We start from the raw sequence: 27838 nt of genomic DNA, 5'->3' as shown, positions 1-27838 counted from the left end.
GCCAGGGGGCCAAAAGACAATCACCCAATGCTATTATCTGAAAATGACCCTAGAGATAGGATCGGAACGATAGTAAAACAGTGCTTCCAATACCCATCTCATAAAATCGGCCCAGAAGGATACCATGGTCAATGGCATCAAAAGCCGCCAAAGGATCAAGTAAGAATAACAGGGTGCATCAGGGCAACCAAGGCCGATTCAGTCCCATAACCAGGCCTGAACCCAGATTGGAATGGGTCAGGATCATCTGTTTAAGCCAAGAGTACTTGCAATTGCTGCACCACAACCCTCTCAATCACCTTCCCTAGAAAGGGGGTATTTGCTACCGGACAGTAGTTGATAGAAACCAATGGGTCCAGGGTGGACATGTCAGGAGCAGTTGGATCACCACCTCTTTCAGGGCAGCTGGGACCACTCCCTCCCACAAAGATGCACTGACCACATCTTGGATCCACTTGGTCATACCCCCTTGGCAAGCTTTAATAAGACAAGAAGGGCAAGGGTTGAGAGGACATGTTGCTGGCCACATTGTCACAAGCATCTTGTCCATGTCACCAGGCCACATCATCTGAAACTGATCCCAAGTAGTTGCAGTAGATGTTGCACTGAACACCACACTGGGGACTACAGTAGATGAGGATAGGGCATCAAGATTGCTATGGAGGCGAGAAACTTTACCCTCGAAGTGTCTTGCAAACAATTCCCAGTGGGCCTCCAAAGGGTCCAAAACTCCATTTCTATGCCCTTCTGCAGGACCATGAAAAAGGCTGTCCCAGCAGATCTTAAGGCTCAAGGTGGGTGGATAAGGGCCAATAAACTGAAGCTGAATCCTGATAAAATGGAGGTACTGTTGGTGAGTGGTCCTCATGTCTGGGAACTAGAGATATGTCCCGTACTGGATGGAGTTGCACTCCCCCTGAAGGAGCAGGTTTTGTAGCTTGGGGGTACCTTGATTCAACAAAATTTCTGGAGATCCAGGTGTCATCAGTGACAAGGAGTACCTATTTAGAGCTACAGTTAGTATACCAGCTATGGATTTCTAGATCAAGATAGCTTAGCCACAGTAACACATGCTATGGTAACCTCCCTTTGCAGAGCTAATAGTAAAGACAGTCTGGGAGCTGCAACTAGTGCAGGAAGGAGCTGCCCGATTGGTGAACAGTGTATTTTATCAGGGCCATATATTATAACACCATACTGAGCTGGATGGACCAATGGCCTGACTCAGTATAAGGCAGCTCCAGTGTTTAGGGGATGACCATGGTCAACGGTATCGAAAGCTACCAAGAGATCAAGGAGAATCAACAGAATTGCATCCCTCCCATCTTTCAATAAAGCTAATCAGCCAGGGCAACCAATGCCATTTCAAACTGAAATGGGTCCAGATTAGGGAGAATTCCGTCCAATTCAGATTTGGTACCACATTTTCCATTAATTTGCTTATTTGCTATCATGGCAGATTGGATTTTTATGTAGTGATTTTCTGCAGCTATTTTTGGAAACAAGTTTTTTTAAGTGTCTAAAATATTGATATTAATATTATATTTCCTTCAATTTGTTGATGTTTCCTTTAAAAATATAAATATTTCATTTAAAAATATCAATACTTTTTCTGAGGGGAAAAACTGGATCAGTAAAAGCAGTGGCTTGTGGACAAAGAACAAACTCAAATCAATATAAGCCTGTTAGGTTGGTGCTTTCGAACTGGCACCAGCCAACGGATCCCATCCCTAATCCAGATCATCCATTTCCTCCAAGCATGTCTGAAGCACACCTGAGCTTCCAAGCACCTCTCCCCCACCTTGCCCAAAAAGGGGATATAAGTGACTGGGTAGTGGTGGTCACAAATCTCCAGGTCCAAAAAGGGTGTCTTGAGGAGGGGCTGATGCATCACCACCTCTTTCAAGGAGGCCGGCATTACCCCTTCCAACAAGGAAGCAGTTACCATCCCCTGGACACACCCAGTCAATCCTCTCTGGCTAGCTTTTGCAAGTCAAGAGGGCACGGATTGAGACAACAGGTGGCCAGTGGTGGCTGGTGTCCACTACACCTGGCAGGGCTGCTATGGGAGTGTGGCCAACCAGGTCATGGGGGAGTGGCCAAGTTTTGGTTTTCTCCCCATCCTCCTCCCTTGCAAACATGCTGTGTACAGGAATACCCTGCATTAACGTACGCAATGGGTCCAGAGCGAGTACGTAAACCGAAAATGTACTTAAAGTGAAGCACTACCTTTTTTCACTTATCGATGCATGTACTGCACTGCAATCGTCATATACGGGCATAACTGATGTAAACAAACGGACGGCAGCGAAAACAGTACAGTACATACTGTACGCATGTACCCAATGATCGGGCGGTGGTGTCATGCCGTTAAGTGTCCGTTCTTGCGAAGCGAGCGTACGTAAACAGGGGACTGGTGCTACTGTAAATGTGTCCATACTCGCGAGTGTCTGTAACGTGAAGGTCCGTATAGCGGGGTATTCCTGTATACTTAAGCATTCCAGTTTTGCATATAGCACCGAACTAAACTGTGACGTGTCTTGCTTTGGTTCAGAAGGGATTCTGGCTGCTGTCCCAGGGGTATCGCAGGTAATAGTTATTGCCTAAAGAGCTCCAGAGTTTCTTTTTTTAAAAAAAGAAACAAAACCAATCCTGTAAACTGTAATCTCCTATCGCTTAGAGAAAAACATATGGCAAGTGGAGAAAAACAAGAAGCCAACATGTTAGAAAAAGGAGTCTCTCACACCAAATGATAAGATCTGAATACCGTAGCAGGAAGTTCCACAAGTTCCTCCAGTATCCCACTGCTGCGGGGACACAGACATTCACACAAAGTATATTTAAGTCTCTTGTTTTTTATAAAAGCAGGGATTTGCTGAACTCAACATTCCTTCTTCTGATCAATTTCATTTACACAGGTTTCACCTCACCACTCAAAGTGAAATTGGGCCTGGCAGTGCGCAACAACCCCACACATACCCTGCTAATTGGACTACCAATGCCAGGACATCTGTGTTACCAACTACTCTCCTGCTGTCTTCTCCCCAGCCCCCATCATGAAAGACACAGTCCTGGGTTCAGAAAGAAAATAAACATCTGTCTTCTTCAAAGTACTCCTAAAGTTTTGTTTTAATTAAAATAATTATAATAAGTTCTTGCTCTTATACCTATGGGGATTATCTTGCATAAACTCATATCAAATGTTCAGACACTTGCAATACTTTCAATGTACTTGTGTTTGGTTGTAAGTTGCCCAGAGTGGCAGATTAACCTCTGCCAGATGGGTGTCTAACAAATCTCATAAATAAATAAATAAATAAAAATAAATAAATAAATAAAAATAAAGAAATAAAGGTCCAATCGAGCCCAGTCCATTCTTGGGGCAGTTTGCCACAAGAAAAACTCCTCTCACTCCCACTCTGACAATAAAAAGGTCTAGTTCAGGTCCAGCTACTGGGGAAAAAAACCAATCAGATTCTCTGCATGCACACACACATTTATGATGCCCGCCAAACATTTTGGGGGCAGTTTGTCACCAAGAAGAATCTCCTCTCCCTTCCCAACCCCTACAATAAATAGGCCCAGTCCAGCCTATGAAGAAACCAATTTATATATAGTCTACACTCCTCCCTAATTTGCTACAGAGCCTGTGTTAGATGGGCCTCTTAACAACAGATGGAGTAGAAGCCTGCTAAGAGGGCTGACAAGCAGGCAGACCAAGGGGAGGAACCTCTTTGCCACTTTTGGATTAGGATTGGCTGAGTGGTGCAGAGAGCCAATTAGCCAGAGGAAAAAAAGCTGATTAACCAGAGAACAGTAGATTGAAATAAATGTTTGCAGAGCTTCTCTGAGTTCAAACAGAAGTATAAAATGTGTGAGGAACAAGACAGAATGTGTGGCTCTGAGATTTTGGGTGAAAAAAATTAAAAATTGCTTGACATGCTGATTGGAAGAGCTGTGCCCCAGTAACCCCAATGGACTGGCCTCCACTGCATGTCAAAACCCTTCAAGCACCCTTTTCCACAGCCTACTGTGAGTTACATTGACCTGAGAAATAATGGTGAAGTGCTCAAGGCCACTATTCAAGGCGGAATAGGTATTTGAGTGCAACTCTCACCCTGCCCAATGCACCCTCAATGGTCTCCACCGCCCCAACTGCCAGAGGTTGATCTAGTTGCCTTGTATAAGATGCCAGTGTAGCTGTTGCTGGAACCTTTCCCTCCTAAGCTCACACAGCCCACCGAAAGACTCCTTCCTAACCAGTGTAGCATCCATCAAAAACCTAATATACCTGAATATCTGATTTGCAGGCTAAGTTTCCATGCTGAGCCATTTCTTTTAAAAGGGGCCATAAGGAGTGAACTTTTTCTGCCAGCAAGAAAGGGACACCAGCTGCATTTTTCAGGGCCAGTTGCATGGCTGCTGCACGCCTGCAAAGGATGAATAAGGAAAGGAAGAAAGGGAGTAAACCTGACTGGAACACATAAACCAGGAAAGTGTGCCTAAAACATACATTCCAAAGGTACACCATATCGTTGCAATAAAGACAGGCAAAGAGTCTTTCAATTCCTTAAAGACTACCATATACATTTTGACAAAAGCTTTGGTGTCCATTGACCCGGAAGTGACTGACAAAGCAGATCCTGATCCATTTAAGCATATGCCACAATAAAGGTGCCACAAGACTTGTTTTGCTATTGATGGAAAGCTCTTTGATCCATGAGCAGAAAGGAGGGGGAAAGGGATATTCACATTTCCCCCCTTTCTCCTGGCTGCGTTCCCCCTCTGGGTGACCACCTCACAAACTGTTCCAAAGGGTTCCCCAGTCCTCTGGAGCAAATGGAGTATGACGTGGGGAATGGAGACTCAGTGGGAAAATGCGCCTCCTCTTTCTGCTCATGGAAGCCTTCAGTGGATCAAAGAATCTCCTGTCAGTGGAGACATGTAATTGGATATAGCCCTTAAGTCCAAAAGAAAGTCAGCCTATCAGAACTGTCATGAGGAATGTGTTTCTTTTTCCAGTCAAAGAAGGGTAACTTTGAATTCCAAAGTAGCTATGAGAAATGCAGCCAAGTTCATTGTGAAATGCAAAGAATGATCAATAAACACTGGAAAGAGAAACAATGTTCACAATATTAAACACTGGAAAACTGTCTTGAACAGAAATATTCTGCTACACACTCACTTGTGTATGTCCCCAGTCCCCAGATGCTTTTAAAACAAAAAGTGGCTGCAAAAGAGTGAAATGTTCAGCAGAGGACTGGTGGAGGAAGCTGTCATGTCTCCCCTCAGTCTTCTCTTCTCCGGGCTAAACATGCCCAGTTCTTTCAGTCTCTTCTCATAGGGCTTTGTTTCCAGTCCCCTGATCATCCTTGTTGCCCTCCTCTGAACCCGTTCCAGCTTGTCTGCATCCTTCTTAGTGTGGTGTCCAACTCAGCAGGAGTCTCTTCATAGCATTTAGTAAAGGGCAACATGACAATATATCACACTCTGAAGACTTAAGTAACCGGTCCAATGGGTCTCCTCTGAGCCTGACTAACATCGGATATCACACATAAACGGGTATAAAGGTCGTTTCTTATTACAGGGTTCTGTAGCTGTATGAGAGGGGCTAAGGATCTGTAACAGAGAATTTCCAATAATCTTTCCAAGCAACCAAATATATGCAAAGGGAGAAGCCATGATTGTTAAACCAATAAAGTGAGATGTTTGTAGTGTAAATATGTCATTAGACTGCAGTATCAAGCAATGCCTTGGTACATACCTTTCTTTTTCCTCAGGTGTATTCTTAGCAAGCTTCATAGCATCCTACGGTGTGAAGGAAGAAAATCATATTTAGTTAGTTATGTTCAGTAGTTATTTAGGCTATGAGAACCACCATTCAGAATTTTTCACTTTGGCCCGGGTAGAGCCACTTGTGTGAAGAACAATTCTCAAGCTGTGTCCAGACCAGACTATTCCTTGTCGTATTACAGTTCCATGCATCCTTGTCCCAGGAAGACTTACCTTTCTTTCTACATCTCTTATTCGCATCCACTCCCTTCTCCCAGAAATGGAGGCATTTTTTTAAATCCTCCCTTCCAATTATCATTTCAGTCACCTGAAATGATGACATCATCAATAATCAACAAAAAATGTTCCAAGTCCTAATATCAATTGCTAATGTTATTGTCTTTCTATTCAATCCAGAGGAAAAAATGTGACAGGGAAGTTATGGGGTAAAGGATGCAAGAGGTACTCAACTGTCAAAAGCTTGTAAATTTCACTCACCATGTAGCTGCTGAAAGCCAAAGAATCTGTGTCTACCATGAGTACCAGCTCATTCATGGTCTGATGGAATGGAGGAATTAACTGCCTCATGACTGGATCCAGTTCCTCAAACTGTCTCTTTCCATAAGTCATCAGCCCCACCATGCAGCCCAGCGCTGCCCCCTAGAAGGAGATACAAATGTTCAATGCAGCATACACAACATTTATTTAAAATAATTCAAAACAATTAAAAACAGATTTACACCCATAATCAGTACAATTAACAACCTTGTAGAATCCAGGAGAAGTGAAATCTTTGCTGAATGCAACTTACTTCTCAGTAAAACATATATTTATTTACTATTACATTTATATTCCACCTTTCATCTAAGGAGTGGTATACACAATTCTTCCTCTTCCCATTTCATCCTCACAGTAAAATCACTTAGGCTGAGAGGCAGTGCCTAGCCCAAGGTGAGCGTCATGGCCAAGGGGGATTCCAGTTGGACTCCCAGGTCCTAGTCCAGCACTCTAACCACTACACCACACTGGCTCGTAGAGATCAGTACTGAGGTACTGTTATGGGGAGAATAGCACTCTGTGTGGGGGTGGAGGCTGTTTTATTTATGATTTTCCAAAATACAAACATGTATTGCATACTTTGGATTCCAAAGTATTTATACGTTACATTTTTGACAAGAACAATAACAAGAACTCATTAATTCCCCCCAAAAAACATTTCAGGTAACCAACGCAGGCCAATTGTTGCTCGCTTGTCCATATTTTGTTTTTTACATTTTTTGTATAATATCATATTTCTTTTTCCATTTAGAATTACACTACGTTAAGAACTGGATGGAAGCACACCATTTTAAATTCTGCTTTCAGTTGATTGCAGAAGAGCAATGTTTTAGCAACACTATAGGGTCCTAATATGAAAACAACCAGATACAACAGGTGCTCCCTTCTTCCACATATCCTGTTCACCCCTCTCATAAGGTCCATGATACAATGTAGTTGCACAATAATCTCCCTGCACTTTGAGAAAGAAGTCAAAAATAAGAATCTTTCTTTCACACTTTCCCAGGAAATCTGAAGAACAGGAAACTTCTTGAAGCTGAAGCTGACTATTAGTTCCCAATTTCTTATTTGCACAAAAGTTTAAGGGCCTCTCCAGGCATCCTTTTTATTGTGCATTCATGATGATTTATGCTCATGATGCTATTGGGGTGGTCACACACAATCCCACTTTCAATACTGTTTGCACCTGCAAAAAATGTGGAGCAGTCATACTGCTTCTTTGCCAGAGCTTGGAAGATTACTTTTAAAAAGGAATAAATTGCAATTACCGTTACATGGCCCCAAAAAGGAATATATTACCATTGCAATTACAATTGTTCTGAAAGGAATTGATTATTTTACCATTACTCAAAAGTAATCACTACAATTACATTTAAGTTACTTTAAAAAACACAAACTAGATTGCCTACAAGGTGCTGGCCTTGGCTGCTGCACACCTAAGTCACCTAAAACAAGATTAAAAATAAACACACACACACACACAGAGGGAGTAGAATAATTCTTTTTATTTGTAAGATAGCAGTGGTGGTCCTTCCGCTGGGAAGAGAGAGGGAGGCAGAGGCCACTACTCAGATCTTTGCACGTCAAACAAATGCAACCCCCCCCCTCAGCCAGCAAGCATAATCTCTCTCAACCACCTCCTGGACCCTGCCTTGCCACCAACTAAGGGACACCCAGGCAAGCAAACATTTTTCCTCTGAGATGCAAAAAAGTTAAAACACTGCAAATGCAGCAAAGTAGCTAGGGAGGGCGGCGGAGGCCGCTTTGTGTGCCAAGTGCAAATACAGTATTCACACACACACACACTCACACATATCATCTTTCACCTCCACAATTCTTTAACTCTGCTGCTGTCTCCTTTTCCTCCTTTATCCATGTTTTTGCCCTTCGGCTCCTTTTTCCCTCCACTCCATTCTTTCCCACCACCATCCATGTTTTTAACAATTATTTTCTCCACTCCACCCATCTTGCTCTCCGCCTCCTCCCTTGTTGCCTCCTACCCACCCACAGCAAAGAGCGACGCTGCGCAGAAGGCCAGTTTGAAGCACATGATTTCCATCCACAATTCAGAGGAGCAGAAGACTTTCCCTGCAAACCCCCTCCCCTCAAAGGAATGCTCAAAAGTAATGCTGGAAACATTACAATTACTCAAAAGTACTAAAATTGCTCCTTGTTTATTACACTCAAAACGTAAAAGAATAACCCACTCGTTCCTCAACAAAGTAAAGAATTACAAGTCATTCATTTTTTGTAACTAATTACTTCCAAGCTCTGTTCATTGCTAATCAGTACATATCCTGTAACTTCCTGGTCAGAACCTGTCACTTCTTATACCACAAATGTTCTAACTTATTTTTGTCCCTTTTTTTTTCAGTACAGCTCCTCCGGACAGCAATGATGTGATAGCGCTGGGGAAGCATCGCAGAACAAACTAAAGCTGAATAAATCCGCCACTAATGCAATATTATTGTGTTAAAAACATGTTGCAGAATACTTCTGCATCAAAACAACAGTCTGGAGGGGCCCAAAACACAGCCCAACAACCTGAAAAAGAACAACACTTTACATGACTTTGAACCCTAAAATAAGCTTTCATGTACCCTATGTCATACATCTCCATGATCGGAGGACTGTCCCCTTCAAGATCCCCAATAAACATTTTCTCTGATCAAAACTGACATTTTTGGACAAAGCTAATAAATGTACAATGACCCCAGATGGCAATACAAATGAGAAATTGGGGGTGTGCATCCCACAATAAGCTTTGGTTCTTTTTAAAAGTTTTCTGACTGAGCTGTGTTTGAAACTTTTGTACAAATAAGGAACTGGGAACTAGTTTTATGCGTCTCATGCTTCTTTAAGCTAGACAAATCAAGTGGCTTGTGTACCAAAGAAGAGATTGCTGCCGATACTGATCCTCCTCCAGGAGCAGCTGATCTTGCACCAACTTTCTGCACAAAAGTGTGAAGAGGTAACGACATCAGGCTGCCACTCTCTTTGCCGTCCTGCACCATGTCCCTTTGGAAGACAAAGAGGATATAGAAAAATCACATCCACATATGTCAATATTACAGGCATACCCCGCTTTAACATACGCAATGGGACCGGAGTGTGTATGTAAAGTGAAAATGTACTTAAAGTGAAGCAATTATCTATGCATGTACTGCACTGCAATCGCCACTAGATGGCAGCGGCGTCATGCCATTAAGTGTCTGTAATTGCGAAGCACCATACATTAAGCGGGGTATGGTGGCGTAATGGAGCATGTACGTTATAGCGAGGCGACGTTAAGTGAAGCGACGTTAAGCGGGGTATGCCTGTATTAGAATGAATTAAAGTCAAGGAAGGAAAATGCTCAGACATCTCTCTGCCATGTGTAGGATGGTAACTTCTGTTCACAGAAGTGTGAAATAAATATTCAATATAGCACTTGAAATATTAGCATGACACAGCAAAATTACAATATGTTTTTCACGTCAGTGTCCCAGATGTTTCTTCTCCAGTGAACCAAGATGTGGGAGGATTGTTTTGTCTCCTTCTAGGATCTGGCCTGGCATTCTTCAAGCAAAAAACGCTCCCTTGAAAATGTGCTGACACTTGAGAAAGCATTTCATTAACTCTCAGGCATGCAATTTAATTGTGCAATCTGATCCCTATCCTCCCTTGAAACCTCACAAATCTGTCTCAGATGCACACTTTTCTCAAGCTGCCAAAGAACATCTCTGGCAGGAAAGACTAGTGCACAGATATCAGCCTTTAGTCTGACAAAAATGGAAAAATGGGTGGCTGAAGAGAAGCAAGAAGTCCATCCCTTATTTCCTTTGGCCATTGCAACTGCAGACTCACCTGCAGGAAGGGGGATATATAATGGTCTTAGCTTGTCATAAGTCTGGCTGGCTGCAAGCAGCACTCAGGAGGCCTGCCAGGTGTGTTAAGGGGGAAATCTTGCAATTGCTTAGGGCCCCGAAGCATTGTGAGAGCAAAAGACTTGGGGAGGCACATGTAAGGCCTTGCAACAGGTGGCTCAGCCTCAGTGGGTCCAGATGGACAACATGATCCACCCACCCTGAGGGATAAGGGCTACCCCAGCAATTAACTGGTCATCTGATTGGAGATCTGGCAGGATTTTTTTTCATGCTGTTCAGATTGGTTGTGCAGAGACACGTTTTTCACCTTTCCTGGGATAGTGACTGGGAATATTTTGCTGTTCATCACCATCACAACTTGGGCAGGAGTTGGATAGAAAAAGGTTGGGGAGGGGAATGGAGGCCCATGGAAGGTGAAATCAGATGTGCCGGTCAATCAGAGGGGAGGGGGCATGTGGGCACCTGTTGGAAATGGGAACATGCTGAACCCCCTGAAAAGACAAAACATAAGACTTCACTTTGAGATTACAGCAATAGTACTTCCTAGCTCAAAGTAACAAGATCCATTCTTGTTGTACCTCTCCTTCCCCACCCACTCTCAGCAATTCCCATTCATTTCATCACCTTTTTTAAAAGGCACAGCTCCTCACTGATTCCTTAAGAAACAGCGGAAAGGAGAGCTCCAACTGTTGCAAGCAGTGCAGAAATGCTTCCCAGCAGCAGCAAGTCCACCCTCAGTTGAGTGATGTGTTGCTGGTGCTGTGCTGTCTGAGGGTCAGCACAAGCGGCAGTGCAGAAGCAGCAATCTTAGGTTGAAACCAAGAACATGCCCCATTCTCCACTGCTCTTGCCCTGTTGTGGCACTGATTGGAACAAGAGCAAGCCCCTTCCTCCTTTCAATTCTTGTGCAATGGTCATGGCAATCAGGTAATTCATTCTCTCCTTTGCATGCACCTCATGTCCTGCTAAGAATAAAATGCAGAGGAGGGGTGTTCATTTGGAAACACCCTGTTGCAATGAGTTAAAATTAAAATGTTATAGTGGAATAAAATCAAATAATGTTAAATGAAACATATGCTTGCCTCCCTTATGAAAAGTACGGGAGTTTTTCCGCTTATCAGCTTCATTCGCAATTAAAAATGTTGTTCCCAGCTTACCGGACCAAAGGTCAAGGATAGAGGAAGTTTGGAGGGAGAACAGAGAAGTGGACCAGAATAGACAGATGCTGAGAAATCAAACAATGATGTATTTCTGATTAGCTATGCATTTCTAATGATATGTATGTGACGCATCTATAGCCTATAAATATGATGACTGTCAGCAATTCTGGAGAGTCACTTGAGAGTGGCCCTCCCTTTGCAAAGGTTCAAATAAAGGCAAGTATTTGCGGTACTCTGGTCTCGTCTCTATTCCTTATTGGCATCTTAGGGAATATAGAGTTCCTATCAGACTGGCCTCCATTCAGGCCTGGCTCCTTTTGTAACAACCCTGAGTATAAAAGGACACTTCTGATGAAAAGTGTACACTAGATACCTCTTTTCACACATGTCTCAAGTTACATGAGAAGACATCGTTCTGGAGGTATTGCACTTTCTGAAGAAGTGAAGAAAAAGTGGCTTCTTCTAGTTACTCTCCCACCTGCTATGTGCCAACAGTTTCCTTTACCCTGTTTGCAATGTCTGTACAAATCCACAGGAAGCCAACCCAGCCTAGCTCTGCAAATGATGGTACCGCAAATAAAAACAGGAAAAATATAAACAACCATACTCTATTATGCGCTCTTTGGGATTGAATGGAGACAAAGAGTCCAGCCCCAATCGGTTGATTACCTGAGATTGAAAAATAAATAGAGATTCACTTAATTAAACAAGCTGAAATATGAAGCAGGTAGGATCCTGTATTGGACTTACTCAAATTGCTTTGGGCAGTAAGCCATGACAAGGTTAAATGTATTGAGAAATCTGATTACAAGTGCAATTGCACAAATTGAGTGTTTAATGCGGGGGGGGGAATAAAACACCAAACCTATAATTCCAGGAGGAGGAAGTCAGTATGACAGGAAACACACAGAGAGGGTTGGTGAAATGTGTCAATGAAATATAAATGACAGAAATGAAGTCCTGATTTGGATGCACCCTTAGACGAGTCCATGATTTCTAAACACACCCTCTCTTGCTCCAGACTGTGAGATGGGCCTCCTTGAAGAACGGAGACTATTTCAGAATGAGCACGAAGTCATGAGTCATTAATGGAGTCATTATTGTGGATATACTGTATACCAGGGGTGGCAAACCTGTGGCACTCCACAGGTGATCCACTGGACTACAGCTCTCACTGTCCCTGCCCATTGGCCATGGTGGTTGGTGCTGATAGGAGCAACATCTGGAGGGCCACCGTTTGGGGTGTAAGATGGCATTGATTTCCATTATGACCCACCTTTGTCACATATAGCACCATTTCCATTCCACTGCAGTTTGGTTTCCGACAAAAATTATGTTATCCATCTCATTGTACGCTATAGCAGAATTTTACATAATTAATTACATAATTGATGCCCAAAGATAATGAGAATATGGGATGTTGCACAGCCTTCTGAAGGCAGGTAAAACTAATTTTCAAATAAAAAGGGATGTGGGATGTCCTTAAAATAAGGGCTACATATTTGTAATGTTCGAAATGAAGAAACACCCATCTCATATTGAAATGATTTTTGAAAAGGCAATCAGAATTTAAATAAAGGGAATTCTGTTAATACATTTCATAGGGCACTCAAGTATTTCAGTCCTTTCTGTTTTGTATAACCAGGTGTAAATGAATATTAAAAAGTTACCAGTCTGATTTTATGATCTTCCTCAAGGATGAAGAGATTTTCTTTGTTAATATAAAAATCTGCTGCATCCAAAATGGCCTTTTTGGGGACCAGGCCCACTAGCTGAGATCCCACTACTGGCAGATTGAGATCCTAGAAGCAAAAAGTAGAATTTAATAACAGTCCAGCACACCCACATGAGCCACTCCCACAGAGATAAAGCACTGACTGGTTCTGGGGCAACAAGTCCCTGGCAGAGATGCAGTGGAGATGCTGTCTCTTCAAATGAAGCTTAATTTTCTATCCACAGATTCACGCTACTGCACAGACTGGAAAACAATCCAAGTAACCCGATCATCTCAACACAGAAATATTCTTAAATCACACCCAGAAAAGAGGGTATAGCCAATCCCAAACAGAGCAGGATAATCCACGGTTTCCATATTCGGTTTGTCATCTGATAGTCCTCACTTTGCCTTTTAGTTCGCTCTTTCCCAATTAAAAAAAATGCTTTTTTGCACCCACACACGCAGTGGTAAGACCCCTACATTCTTTTCGCTTTTTCCAAGCTCCGCCTCTAAAACCTCCCCCTATCAACCAATTGGTCAGCAAAAAAATTATGTATGCTCCTCTCCCCCTTTGCAACGAAGCACAATATGGCTGTAAAGGAGTTCTCGCCTGGGAAGGAAAGGCTGCTGGTCAGTTTCACGCCTGCCTTGTTTGTATTTGCGATATTATGCTTAAATGAATGTATGCTTTTCTGCCTTTATTTAAGGAAATACACACGCTGGCAATTGCACTTATTTCTCCAAAAAAGCAAGAAACGTGTCACACACACACCCTCCTTCTCCCTTTCCTTCCCACGAGAATGAAATTGACAAAGCTTTCCGGAGCAGGCTTGAAACCGACCAGCAAACCCTTTTCTTGTTTGTATTTGCGATATTACACTTAAAGGAATGTATGCTTTTCTGATTTGAAGCAAAAACCCCAGCAAGTAGAATGAAATTGACAAGGCTTTCAGAGGCAGGCTGAAACCGACCCCCCCTTTCTCGCTTGCTGTGCATTGCAGATCTCACCCAAAGTGGGCGCCCAGTTTGCAGGCTGGCAAAAAATAAAATGCACCTGCGAAGTAGTTGCAGAACCCTCCCAACACCCCACCATTGCGATGATTGGTTCAATTTTCCTGGGCTTATTCTCGCACATGCGCAAAAGTGCAGATACGTGATTGGCTGGAATGAGGAGAAGGGGCAAGGGGAAACACCCAAAAACCGCCCATCAGCTGTAAAGTCCGCGGTATTGCATCCTAACTCCTGAAGGCACAACGGATGATTCCCGATTTTAAACAGCAAATCGCATTTTTGCCGGTATTGCAAGGAGCGGATTTAACCCGCAAAAATGCGTAACAGCGCCAGACGTCATTTGGACGACCAAAAAATAATGGACACACATAGCGGGCGTGTCACACATTTTACAATCGTCTGGATGAGCCCCTTGAAAGCTGCCCCTTTTCATTGTTGCTTGAGGGGTCTTTGAAGACAGGCAAAGTTCATTCCTTGCGCTGAGGGCAGAGGGGAAGGAGTGGTACCCTTTGCTGCCTAAACAAAAAGGAGGAGTTTCCCTCTCTTTTTGTGCTCTATTGTGGAGGCTTCACTTTGCCTAGGCCATTGGAGAACTGCTCCTTTGCTCTGTTCCCATCCTATTGTGCAGCCTCTGTCGCACAGGATAGGAAGGGACAACCACCCTTTTACTTGAGCAATCTGATCCTAGCACAGCTGCCAGTGCCTAGACAAAATGGCAGCTCTCCTTCTCATGTGGGGCTGCACTCAGTTTTCTGCCATTTGAGAACAGCAACATAAACGGGAACTGAAGGCATAACTAGGAGAGTTTTAGACCGCAATTCCCCACTCTCAGCACATGCCGCTCCAAAGTCTTGGTGATGGTTCAGGTCAGCACTGGCTTGTTCTGGTTCCGCTCACCTTGGCATCACTGCAGACCTCCTCATAGACTTTGTGAAGGGGAGTGATTTCAAAATCCAGCAGATTTGTAGAAACCTGAGCAATATGTTGCTCCTCCAGGTACCAGCCCATGCCTTGCACCTGCTTCAATCGCCCAGGCTGCAAAGAAAAACCATAAACAAGTATTTCAGCCATGTACATAATAAGGTAGGAGTGCCAACAAATGTGAGCCAATCGCTTCCTGTCTTAACCCCAGCCACCAAAAACTAACCCAGATTGTAAAGTTTCTACCATGTTCCCAAAATATTTCTCTTTCAAGAATATTCAGGCAATCACTCCATAACATGGAAAAAGGCATTGCACCAAAAACAAGAAGGAATCATGTGACACTTTAAAGACTAACAGATTATTAAGGCATCAGGATTTATGGGCTACAGCCCACTTCAGGGGCGTCACTACCGGGGTGCGGAGGGTGCGGCCCGCACCCGGGTGTCACCATGAGGGGGGTGACACCCAAAGCCGCCACGCCCCACGCCGTTGCCTGGCAAGGCTGCTCCAACTCTTCCTTGGAGGCGGGCGGGCGGGCGAGACCGGGAGCAGCATCGGCGGGGCGAGGGAGGCACGCCGGCATTCCCAGGCCTTCTCCGGCTGGGTGCCCCTCCGGTGCGCCCTCCCAGGGGCATGGATGGGGTGGGTGGCCTCAAATGCACGTGCACGCGTGTACGCACGCAAGCCCAGCCACCTCGTCCATGCCCCTGGGAGGGCGCGCACCGGAGGTCCACCCCCCTGGCACTCCCGCTAGTGACGCCGCTGGCCCACTTCATCAGCTATCCTTAGAAAGCAGAGAAAAGAGTTGTAGATGAGACCAAAAGACCATAGCAAAGGTCTCATCAATCCAAGGACAATACAGCCTGCTCCTTTGGTTCCTTCTTCTCAGGCTGAGATTTTAGACCTTCCCCAGATGAGCCTAAAAAGAAGATTCAACACTCTGATTCCTGGCAACCTAAGTGCAACCTGCCAATTCCTGTAGGCAGCAAGCAAAGATGTATGCTCATCCTTGTCATTTGGAGCCTGCTGGAGAGCCACAATTCTATATATGTAGTGCAGTAACGATGAAGACTATTAATACAGGTTTAGCAATTACTGAAAAATTGAGAAGGCTCATCCTTTCCTTGACCTTTTCCATATTTTGAACAGATTCCAATGGAAGGAGGGAATCTGCAAGCCAGTTCCCTGGACGCTAGAGTACCTGGTCCTTTCCACGGCCTTGCTCCCGAATGTTAAGTGCTATCCGGTGTGCCAGCTCCTTTGTACTCAGCAGATTGATGTTATACGCTATGAGGAATGTCCGTGCACCTGTTACTGTTGCGCCCCATCTTGGAACAAAGGTTGCAGAGCCAAAATCAGGAGTCCATTCTGGTTTCTTGAGCTTGGAAAAAATAAATAAAAAGGGGAAATTGTATTATACCAGTAATAATAACATTGTCACTGTTAAAAGGAGCCAGAGCCAGATAGGTGGCTTGCTGAACATTGTCACACTCCACAGATAACTGTAATCTTGAGCTCTGGGCTGGCTCAGAAACGCCTGAAGGCTTTTTCTTCTGTGTAGCAGCACTTACATGCAAGGATGATTATCATACGTATCTGGCTCCTGCTTTCTCAGTGGAGCTTATTCTGACTAACCACGTATAGCAGGGTTTCTCAGCTAGAGTGGCGGGATATGTGAAGATTACAACGGGGGCATAAATGTTCAAAAAAATATTTACAATAATTATTATTATTATCTCACCCAAAGGTCCGAGGGCAGGTCACAACAGTTTAAAATACATAATTAAAAACAATGTAAAATCACATCACAAAAAATTAGGAGGGTCCTAAAAATATATACCTCAGATGTCAAAGGTAAAGAGTACAAAACAGAAGTACAAAACTAACAATATTAATATATAAAAGTATGAAATGGTATGTTCAGAAGATGAGAAGATCACACACAGCTTATTACCTGATCTGCACTTTATCGTGGATGCACAGTAGTTTGGCATTATCACATGAGTATTATCTTAGAAGTTTGTGAGGAACCCTTTTATCATTGATGTTCAGTCTTTGCCAGAGCATCTCCAAGAGGAGTTTTTGGAACCCAAGTCTGATTCAACTGCCAAAGGTAAAATTCACTTTGGAAAAGCTTTTGTTGAAATATATCCCTGTATACCCCAAAACAGGAGAGTAGACTCTGTGCATCATTATTCCATTTCATCCACATACCTTTGCGAAGCTGAGTTTTCTGCTCTTATGGCTATTACCAGGGGCTGCCACCCCTTCTTGCACAGCTCTGCTCACCCACTCCACTCACCTTCCTTGCCAACCCCCCCATCCCCTTAGAGCTCACCAAAAGCCTTTTACATTCCTCCCCCTGCTTCTCCTTTGTCCCCCTCCCATGTCAGTGTTCAAAGTAATTTGCAGAACTGGCCACGTGTATTTTGAATGTTTTTCTCATTTCCATTACAATGAAGCCATAAATTTGATGTACAAGGCATGAGGAAATACACGTAACAATAAAGTTGTATTGCAAAATCTTGCAGGAAAGATTCATGAGCAGGAATGAGAAGGCATCTTCCCCCCTCTACACACACAGACACAATTCCTAGGAGAAACTTGTCAGTGCTTTGGTAACTAATAGAACAGTCGGCAAGAGCTTGATGTAATACTTCCATTACATCAGCTATACAGTAACCAGAAGCTAGCTCCAATAAAGTATCTCATCAGAGCATTGGTAGTACAGCTACGGTTTCAAACAACATAAAATCTTACTTTCTCTGGGAGAGCTTCGTATTCTCCTGTTCTTACAGCTGGCAAAGATATTCTGTTCTCCTTCAGAGCTGCTTTGCCATACAGATATACTGCAAAAGAAAGGCAGCTTTACAGAGAAGGTACCTGGGACCTAGGTTTGCCAGCCAGCTTGCAATCTAAAGATTTTGCAGGAGTTGGAAGCACAGGGAAAGAATGGGCAGGAGACCTGGCAGCTGTGCAATCTCCCGCCGCATAATCAGTGCTGATTCCAGGGTTTGGGAGGCTCTGGGGCAAGGTGCCTTTGGGGGTTCCCTTCCATGGGCAGCCTCACCTCCTCTCCAATGCTATGGCTACAGCCCATTTGCTTGCCTGTGCCACTGGCCCAATCAGGAAGTTCTTGGGACATGTGAAATGTGTACAGCATCCCAGGAGTTAGTGCAAAGTGGCAAAACAGTAAAGCAATTTCTTTGGCTGATTGCCATTGGCGGTGCACAAATAAGCCAGGCTGGTACAGTGCACCTACTGAGAATGTTCGTTGATGGTGGCATAGAAAAAACATTCCATTCCCATCATCTACTCACAAGCTGATGGCCATAGGCAAATGCATTATTTCAGGAGCCTTCTAGACACACGATGGGCCATGTTACTGGAACATTATGCTTCTCTGCTTTCTAGGGCATCTCATGCCACTCAGTAAATTAAGTGTTAGGCCTTTGCAGATGGTCATTCTCTGGTGCTGGTGGGTTAAATCACACCCCCTGCCCCTTACTATACCTGGTCTCTGGGGGCCACAGGACCTAACTGCATAGGGGACCACATATACACATACTTACCAACTTGTACAAGCTCTTAACATGCAATCCATACCAATGGGACATATAGAGCCTATGTGTGCAGACTCCCTGTGTAGGTGTCACCTCAACACATGGAGTTTGGGGCCAGCGGACACAATCCCAACCCTACCACCACAGTTTACATGGAATAACTAGCTATGGAAAGCATTGTATGTGCCAAAACATCAAATCAAGTGCACATGAAGGGAGATCCAAATGAAGACAGAGGTGGCCAAGAGAGATTTTGAAAGGAAATTCAGTTGGTGGCATTGGCTGACCAGTTGCTGTTTTTTCAAACTCAAGTTCCTTCTCCTTTTATCATGATCAACTCACCAGGGACATGCAGTTCATCTGCTAAACGCTTTCCAAATAGATTAGCACAGTGAATGCATTCTTCCATAGTAACATTCCTCACTGGGATGAAGGGGCAAACATCCAGGGCTCCCATCCGAGGATGTTCACCTAGGACAGGAAAGCGTACCTTCAGAAACACGCAGTAAAATCAGAAGGGAGGAAAAGGAGCAACAATGGAAAAGAAAAGATCAAATACAGAGAAAACTGGACCTTCACATGATTGTATACGCTCAATAAACTGTATTTGAAGACAAAGCGAATATCCAGGGTCACTGACATCCATAGAAAGAGCAAATGATTAAATGGAATGTATTTATTTTAGGAGAAAAAGTGGCTCACCACAAATTCAGGACTGTGCCTCAAAAATCAATTAGAAATAAATTGTGGATATTTACCCTGTATACTAGCGTTTGGCATTTTAATAACATTATTTTGTTAGGCAAAGACAACGCAAGTTTGGTTAGCAATTAAGAAGGGACTTAAGAAGGGTGGGGGGTGTAGCTTCATTATTCACATGTCTACCACACTCGCATAGAGGGTCTGATTGTCACAGGTTGCATGTGCAAGAGGAGAGCAGAACTTTACCCAGCACACATTTCCGCCCCACAGAAGCTTTTGCCCCAGCCCACTTCCAATACCAGAAGTGAAGCAAGCTGGAAGAAAAGTACCCAAAGTCATGGAACTCCTGGGATTGGGGAGGGGGAGCAAGGTGGAGAAGGAGGAAGATACATACCAACGGGGGATTGGGGTTGGAGAGGAACAGTAGCTAGCATGAAAAGGGAAGCATTTCCACACCCTCCACCGTCCCCACTCAAAATAATGTCCTCCTGCAAAAGCTACTTTCCAATTAAAGAAAAAATCTGTCTGGGCTTATTTATAGTTGTATACATTTCTAATATACGTCAGGTGTGCTCCACATTCCCATCTAAACATTAAAACCAAGTCTAGGTGAAAATCCAATACACCGTGGCACCTAAGTACCATAATAATATGCCAGGTGTTATTCAGAGTGGAGAAGAATTCATTCATATTTTGGGGGGGAAATACATAAATGGCACTTTTGGTTTAGTCACTATAATACCATGAGGCCCGGATACATCCCATGCCTTGACAGGTGCCCATCTAGGCCAGCATCCTGTTTCACACAGTGACCAACCAGATGCTTAGGGGATGCCCGCAAGCAGGACCTGAGCACAAAAGCACTCCCCCCCCATGGTTTCCAGCAAGTGGTATTCAGAAGCACACTGCCTCCGACTGAGGCAGCAAAGCATAGGCGTTATGGCTAGTGGCTCTTTTAAAGCCATCCAAGGTGGTGGTCATCACTGCCTCTTGTGGAAGCAAATTCCATTTGCGGTGTGTGAAGAAATCCTTTGTTTTGTACGTTCTGAATCATCCAACATTGAGCTTCATTCAGTGTCCCTCAGTTCTAGTGTTAATGATCCCTAGCATAGAATTTGCCTTTTTCACAGCTGCTGGGTCAACATCTTTATAGAGCTATCCACTATGTCCCCAACGTCTCATTCCTGGTCAGTCACTACTAGTTCAGACCCCATGAGTGTATATGCGAAATTAAGTTTTTTTGCCCCAACATGCATCACTGAATTTCATTTGCCATTTTCCTGCCCTTTCACTCAGTTTGAAGACATCATTTTGCAATCCCTTTATTTTATTTATTTTTTATTTATATCCCGCCCTTTCTCCCACATTTTTTCTTTAATAAAATTTATATACCACTTGACTGTAAAAATTTAAAGTTTACAAAAGCATTAAACATTACCAAAAAATTGTTTTAACCACCCTGAACAATTTAGTATCATCCACAAAGTTGGCTGCTTCACTGCCCATCCCTAACTCTATATCATTAATAACAGGTTAAAACACACAGTCCCAGTACTGATCCTTGGAGGGACTCCACTTTCTACAGCCCTCCATTGAGACAACTGTCTCCGTTTCTTGTTTCTTAACCAGTTCCTGATCCACAAGAGGACCTCTCCTCTTATTCAGTGACTGCTAAGCTTACTCAGAGTCTTTGGTGGGGTACCTTGTTGAAAGCTTTTTGAAGGTCCAAGTACAGTATGCCAACTTTGCTTCTCAGAAGTAATCTCTAGTTTCGACCAGATCTAGGACCAAACTGCTCAGAATATGAAAAAGACTGCACAGTACTTGAATAAAACACCATAAAAAGACTTGTTTGGCTCTCATTCACTATAGTTCACTCTGATTTCACTCTGATTACCTTTATGTTTTGACATGTCGATATGTTGAAAAGCTGTTCTGGCTGCATTCAGTGCACCTTCAATTACATCTTCAGGACTCCCTGCAAAGGTGTAAACTGTCCGATTGGTGGAAGGACCTGCATCCACATCCAGAAGCATGCAGCCTTCTGTCTGAGAGATGGCCTTGCCAATCTCATCTATCACCTGCACAGAGCATAGCCTGTTAGAAATCATGGAACACCAGCACCTCGTATTTACGGCTTCAAATTATTAAATAATAATTAATAAATCCACTTATTAAAGTGCACAATCCATGGGTGTGTATATGTTTGAGTGGTCAAGTCACTGCTGAAGCATGCTCACCAAGTTGCATACAGGTGTGCAATTCCATGTCCACAGTTGTGCTCGGGGGAAACTAGTTCTGCCATTTGCAGGAGAAACCAGCTTGCGTGTTAACTGGCTGCTGCTTATGATGTTACAATCAACCCCAAATGGTTTTGCAGCAGGTCTTTGAAAATGGATTTTGTCTGTTTTTAAAGTGACAAATGTTTAAATGAATAAATTTATCTGGAAGCCGCCTTGAGTTCCAGTTTGGAAAAAGGGCGGGGTATAATAATACTAATAATACTAATACTAATACTAATACTAATACTACTAATAATAATAATAATAATAATAAATGTTTACGCCACAATTTTAAAAATAAAAAAGAGGACAGCCATTCCCAGTGATCCTTAACACAGAATTTACTTTTTCCTGCTGCATATTAAATTGAAGTGTTCATAGAGATTTCCATTAGAACCCTAAGATCTTTCTCCTGGTTAGTTATCACCACTTCATACCCTATTGATATATATGTAGTTAGGATGTTGGGCCCAAATTGATTCATTTTAAATCTACGTATATTGAATCTGATTCGTCATTTTATTCCCCATTCACCCAGTTTGGAGAGATCCTTTTGGAGTTCTTCACAATCCACTTTGGTTTTTACCACTCTGAATCATCCACAGATACTGGACTGTTGTGTTATACTGATATGCATTTTTTTTCTTTTTTGTTGAGATGCTTTGGGAGCATTTGTGTGGAAAAGTGGCATAGTAATTGAAAAGTATCATGAAGGAAGAGGCCACATAGAGGATCTAACAATAACCAGAACTATAACTAATTATATACAGAGAACAAGGCCCACAGCATGGTGCTGCTTCTACGCCAGGCCTGGAACTGAAACTGCTGCAGCTTGGGGCTGATTCAGCAGCTCCTGGTATGGCAAGCCTGGAGGGCCAATACACTACACCCCTCCCCCCTAGCTCTCATAGTCCTGAAGATACTTGGGACAAGCCCTGGTGCAGGTCGACTGACTACAATTTTGCATTGAAGCTGATAGTGCATCCCCTAGTTCCCCATTTGGCTCTGGTTCATGCTGGTCCACTTCAGGGTGCAGGTGCAACTGCTCTTGTCCGGCATCAGGAGCAGCCACTGGCTCACTTTCTCTTTCCACTTGAGTATTTCAGCACCCTCAGAGAGAATTGATGGAGCTGGGCTTTGTCCTCTCATCCGGTCCACATGCCAACATAACACATGGCCGTCTGGTGTTTGAGCCCTGTAGGACGATGGGCCCATGGCTTGGGTCACAATGGCAGGAATCCACGTTTCACCAGCACCGTAGTTCCTGACATACACCGGGTCACCTAGGGTGAACACCCGTGCAGGTTCTTGAACTGCTAAGGACTCCCTTGGTCAGTCCTCAGTCAAGTCAGGATGCAACCGATCAAGCAGAGTTGTTAGTCGTCTGTTCATGAATAGTTCAGCTGGGCTCCTTCCAGTTGTGGCACAAGGTGTGATGTGTTGTGTCAGGAGAAAACTTTCAAGGCGTCGGTCCCAGTCACCTTCTACAATCTGTTTCAAGGCATCCTTTGTTGTCCTGACCATCCTCTCAGCCTGGCCATTGGTTGCTGGATGAAAAGGGGCTGAAGTGACATGCCAAATCAGTCCATTATCCAGGAATGTGCGGGATTCCGCAGAAGTGAACTGAGCCCTATTGTCTGAGACAATGGTGTTTGGCAACCCATGTGTTGCGAAAAGCCTGCGTAAGGTCTTGATAACAATTCAGGATGTCACTGACGATACCGGAACCACTTCTAACCATTTGGAGTATGAATCAACAACAATCAAGAAGGTTTCCCCCTGGAAAGGGCCTGCAAAGTTGATATGAAGCCGTGACCTTGGCGTTTTTATCGATTCCCATGGGTGCACTGTGGCATGTGGTGGAGCTGGTCTTGAAAGCTGACACTTCTCACTTCTCTTGACACATTCTTCAATCTCACTGTCCATCTTGGGCCACCATACATAGCTGCACCCCAGAGCCTTCATTCGCACTATACCAAGGTGTCCAACTTGTAGGGCCTCCAACACCCAATGTCTCAACACAGTAGGAATGATAACTCTATTTCCCCACAGGAGGCATCCTTTGTGCACTGATAGTTCATGTTGTTTGGATACAAATGGTCTGAATTTCTCCTCAAGCTTCCCAAATGGCCATCCCCTCCACACCCAGTTGAGAACACAGGCAAGGACTGGATCTTTGGACGACGCAGTGGCAATATTCCCAGCATGGAGGGGTGGTTCTGGTAATGACTCTAACAACAGCATGTCCAGCGGAGGGTTTTCATCAACCCCAGCAGAAGGGAGAGGAAGGTGGCTCAAAGCATCAGCATGCGCAATGCTCCTGCCAGGCTGATGTTGTAATGTGTAATTGTAAGTGTTCAGAAAAATTGCCCACTGCAACATGCGTGGAGATAATATTTGAGACGTCTGCTGGTTAGGGGCAAACAATCCCAATAACAGCTTGTGGTCAGTAGCAATAGTGAATGGTCGACCATAGACATAGTCATGGAATTTTTTTTATGCTAGCCACAATAGCCAGGGCCTCCTTATCAATTTGGGCATAATTCCGTTCTGTTGAAGACATTGTTCTGGAGTAGAAAGCGATAGGCACCTCACAAGTGCCCTCAAGTTGGTGGCTCAGGACAGCCCAATACCATATGGAGATGCATCACACTTGGGAATCAAGAGCTTCTGTTCATCATAGTGCACCAAGACACTGTCACACGATAACAGATGTTTTACATCACAGAAAGCCTTATCATGCCAGGCTCTCCACTGCCATGCAGCATGCTTGTCAAGAAGGTGATGCAATGGTTCTGCCACTGTAGCCTTATATTTCAAGAAGGCATGATAGAAATTCAAGAGTCCCAAGAAGGCTTGGAGTTCCTGTTTATTACGAGGCACTGGAGCTTCATGAATTGCTTTAAATTTTTCTGGGGTAGGCAGAATGCCAGTGGCATCAATACTGTAGCCAAGGAATTCAATTTGGGAAACACCAAATACACATTTCTCATGCTTGACCCGGAGACCAGCAACAGCAAAACGGTGCAGCACATCCCGCACCCATGTGGCAAGTTCAGCAATGGAGTTACCGGCAACCAAAACATCATCAAAATACGGTACTCCTTTCAGGATGTCCTCCGTTAAGCTCTGAAAAATTCCAGGGGCCACAGAAACATCAAACCGGAGATGTTTTACTCTGAATGCTCCACAATGAGCGGTGATAGTCTGAGCATCGGCAGTAGCATCATCCACAGACAGTTGCTGACAGGCCTGGGCCAGGTCAAACTTCGCAAAACCTTTTCCTTGTGAAAGTGATGCCAAAAGATGACTCACCACTGGGATTGGATATGGATGCTGATGCAGGGCTTTATTGATAGTGCACTTGTAGTCACGACAAATGTGGATGTCGCTATTGGCCTTCAATGGGGTGACAATGGGTGTCTCCCATGTAGGGTGTGTCACTGGCTCCAAGATGCTCGCCGTGCAAACAGAACACAACGGGGTTTCATATGGATGAGGGCCACAGTAGGATCCAAGAACAACGAAATAGGAGGCCCCTTATATTTCCCAAGACCTTTATCAAAAACAGCTTTGAAATCATTTAGGATGCCATCCCATAATGATTCACCAGTTTGGTGGACCCCCTGGAAGAGCAATGCCCAATGGCTCAAACCAGTCTAAGCCAAGGAGACTGGTGCGATGCCCTTGAGCAACCAATAACTGTAAAGTTCCATGGAAAGTTTGGTAATGCACCTCAACTTCACAGACACCCTTTATTGGAACCTGCTTTTCCTGGTAATCAGTAAGTATGGAGTGGAAAGGGACAATTTGTGGGGACTCACAAGGAAATATTTGCTGGTAGGCTTCCAATGAGATGATAGTGTAACCCGAGCCTGAATCACCTTCCATGGTGCATGGAGTGCCCTGGATGGTGACTGTCACCTTCACCTTCCTCACATCGGCGGAGTACTGCAACCCTGGCTTGATGTGGTTAATCACCTCCTCTGTGCTGTCATGTGTGGAAAACTTCTGTACAGTGTGTGTGGTACTGCTTTGTGTCCTTAACGGTGTTTTCCTTTCCACCGCATTTCTGGGGGTGGCTGCTTCTGCTTTGGCTTGGCATACTCACTCAATGTGCCCAACTTTTTAACAATACCGACACTGTGCACCTCTGAAACAGCAGGCACACCATTCATGGGATCCGCCACAGCTCTTACATTTCATGGGAGAAACTTGCCTGGATCTCAGCGGTCCTACAGCACCTACTCTGGTTGATGAGCATTTGCACTGCAGCCTGTGGATCTCTAGAAGTTGTTGATTTGAATCTTTAGACAGCTGGGTTTCTGAGCAGGATGAATTCCTTGCCAAACACACTTCTCGGCTGCTGGCTGCTGCTGCTTCAGTAGTCAGAGCTTCCTCTAATGCAGTCTTGAACGTGAGCTGTCCGTTTGCAAACAGACGCTTTTGCAGGCCCTCATCATGCAACCCACAGACCAGGCGATCATACAGCATCTCCTCAAGGTTTGGGAAGTTGCAGTGTTTCGCCATGCATCTAAGTTCAGCAACATACAGTGACACACTCTCTGTTGGGCCCTGATTTCGTTTGTAGAGAGAATTACGTTGTGCTATTTCAGACAGTTTTGGAGAGAAATGTCCTTGTAAAGCATTCAGGGTATCCTCATAAGATATATTAGCAAGTTTTGCTGGTGCTAGGAGGGCCTGGGCTAGGTCGAAAGTGTCCAGCCCACAGACACTGAGTAACACAGCACACTTCCTCTCTGACTCTGGACTATATGGCACTCATTGGATTTCATAGATGGAGACACTTGTCAATAAAAGCCCATTTGGATCCAGAGCCCATAAAAGCCAAACATAGACAAAAACCTGCTCCTTGATTTCAGGAGCCATCATGCAAAATTTGCATGGTTACAATATTTAAGAAGTGTCTAAATGCATAGCAAGCAAATGGCTTCCCAAAATTATACAGCCACAAGAGTGGCTGTATACTATAGCCAACGGGGATTTTTCGCATTCCGCAATGTTAAATTGAAAATACCCCCATGCCATTCTGATGCTTCCTATAAACTCACTTCAAAACAAAACCTTACAAAACTTATAGTCCTGAACTCAGAAACGCTTGCTTAACAGCACTCTCAATTTTCATGATGATACACCAGTCAGAGAGAATCGACAGTTCAAAGTGTAAAAAGAGAGAAAGAAAACCAAGACTCCTGTTGGACTTATTTCTGTCAGAATTCTCATAATTTGTTGAAATTAATTAAAAAGCAGCCATTTTCAGAGTACCTGTAATCTTATTACTGACCTTTCCTAATACTCTGACCTTCATCTTCTGCAGTTTAAAAGTTTAAAAAATGCCTGCCTGATTTTAATTAATTTAAGAAATTTTAGCTTGAACTCAATGATGTCAGGCATGCTCAGTAAGGACCAACTGTCAGTGTTCTAAAAGCCAGACTCACAGCTGCTGGGCTTGCCTAATCAGCGGCCACACCCACACCAGACTTGATTTCACTTGAGACAGTCATGGCTTTCCCCCGCAAATCCTGGGAAGTGTAGTTTGTGAAAGGTCCTGAGAGGAGACTCCTATTTCACTGACAGAGCTTTACTGGCCAGAGTAGTTTAACAGTCAGACACTCTGATTGAAGCTGTGTGAGGGAAAGAGGGCATCTCCTAGCAACTCTCAGCACTCGTCACTAACTACAATTCCCAGGATTCTTTGGGAGAAGCCATGACTGCCTATAGTGAAATAAAGGTCTGGTGTGGATGTGACCAGGGACAGCTTCAGCTTAAATTTGGGAGGGCGGCTACATGTGCCTGCTGTAGAATAAAAAGGTGGGGGAAACAGTGAAAAAGAATGATCCTGTGCACAATGTTTTGTTCACAATGTTTTCCTTTTGGAAAGGAAAGGGGCTTCCCCTCTGCCCAGTGCCCACCCACCCAATCTCCTCCCCTCCCCCTCCTCTCCCCGCCCTCCTCCTCCCCCAGGTCAGTTTCACCTACCTAAGCATGATTGCACAGGAGTAAATCCCATTGAAAATAAGTATGCAAATGATCAAACCTGCCCTATCCTCCTCCTCCTCCTCCTCCCTCCCATCACCTCCCTTTTGCCCCTTCCCTCCCCCTTCCTTCACCCCTCCCCCTCCCTTTCCAATCCCCTCCTTCCCCCTCCCACTCCTGCTGCTCCCCTCTCCCCCATCTTCCTTCTCTCCACTATCCCCTCCCCCCCATGGTCAGTTTTAACTCTCCTAGCCATGATTGCTCAGGATTAAATCCCATGAACAAG

The 27838-nt window shown here is 44.2% G+C and overlaps 1 protein-coding gene across 3 annotated transcripts in view; it reads right to left on the bottom strand.

Moving 5' to 3' along the window:
* The window catches only part of FTCD (formimidoyltransferase cyclodeaminase), a 50294-nt gene that overhangs the window by 17796 nt on the left and 4660 nt on the right, over positions 1–27838 (bottom strand). For all 3 annotated transcript variants that reach the window (XM_061607638.1, XM_061607640.1, XM_061607639.1), the window contains exons 2-12: positions 21171–21354; positions 18914–19042; positions 17769–17857; positions 16210–16389; positions 14982–15119; positions 13027–13158; positions 11964–12025; positions 9219–9348; positions 6271–6432; positions 5765–5808; positions 4292–4430 (exon numbers count right to left, since the gene is read on the bottom strand). In XM_061607638.1, coding sequence (XP_061463622.1) covers positions 4292–4430; positions 5765–5808; positions 6271–6432; positions 9219–9348; positions 11964–12025; positions 13027–13158; positions 14982–15119; positions 16210–16389; positions 17769–17857; positions 18914–19042; positions 21171–21354 — 1389 coding nt within the window. The remainder of the gene's footprint in view (positions 1–4291; positions 4431–5764; positions 5809–6270; positions 6433–9218; positions 9349–11963; positions 12026–13026; positions 13159–14981; positions 15120–16209; positions 16390–17768; positions 17858–18913; positions 19043–21170; positions 21355–27838) is intronic.

The sequence above is a fragment of the Rhineura floridana genome, chromosome 2 (genome assembly GCF_030035675.1).
Source record: "Rhineura floridana isolate rRhiFlo1 chromosome 2, rRhiFlo1.hap2, whole genome shotgun sequence".
NCBI classification, from domain to species: domain Eukaryota; kingdom Metazoa; phylum Chordata; class Lepidosauria; order Squamata; family Rhineuridae; genus Rhineura; species Rhineura floridana.
The sequence above is the reverse complement of the archived record's forward strand: the minus strand, read 5'-3'. Positions and strand labels throughout refer to the sequence as shown.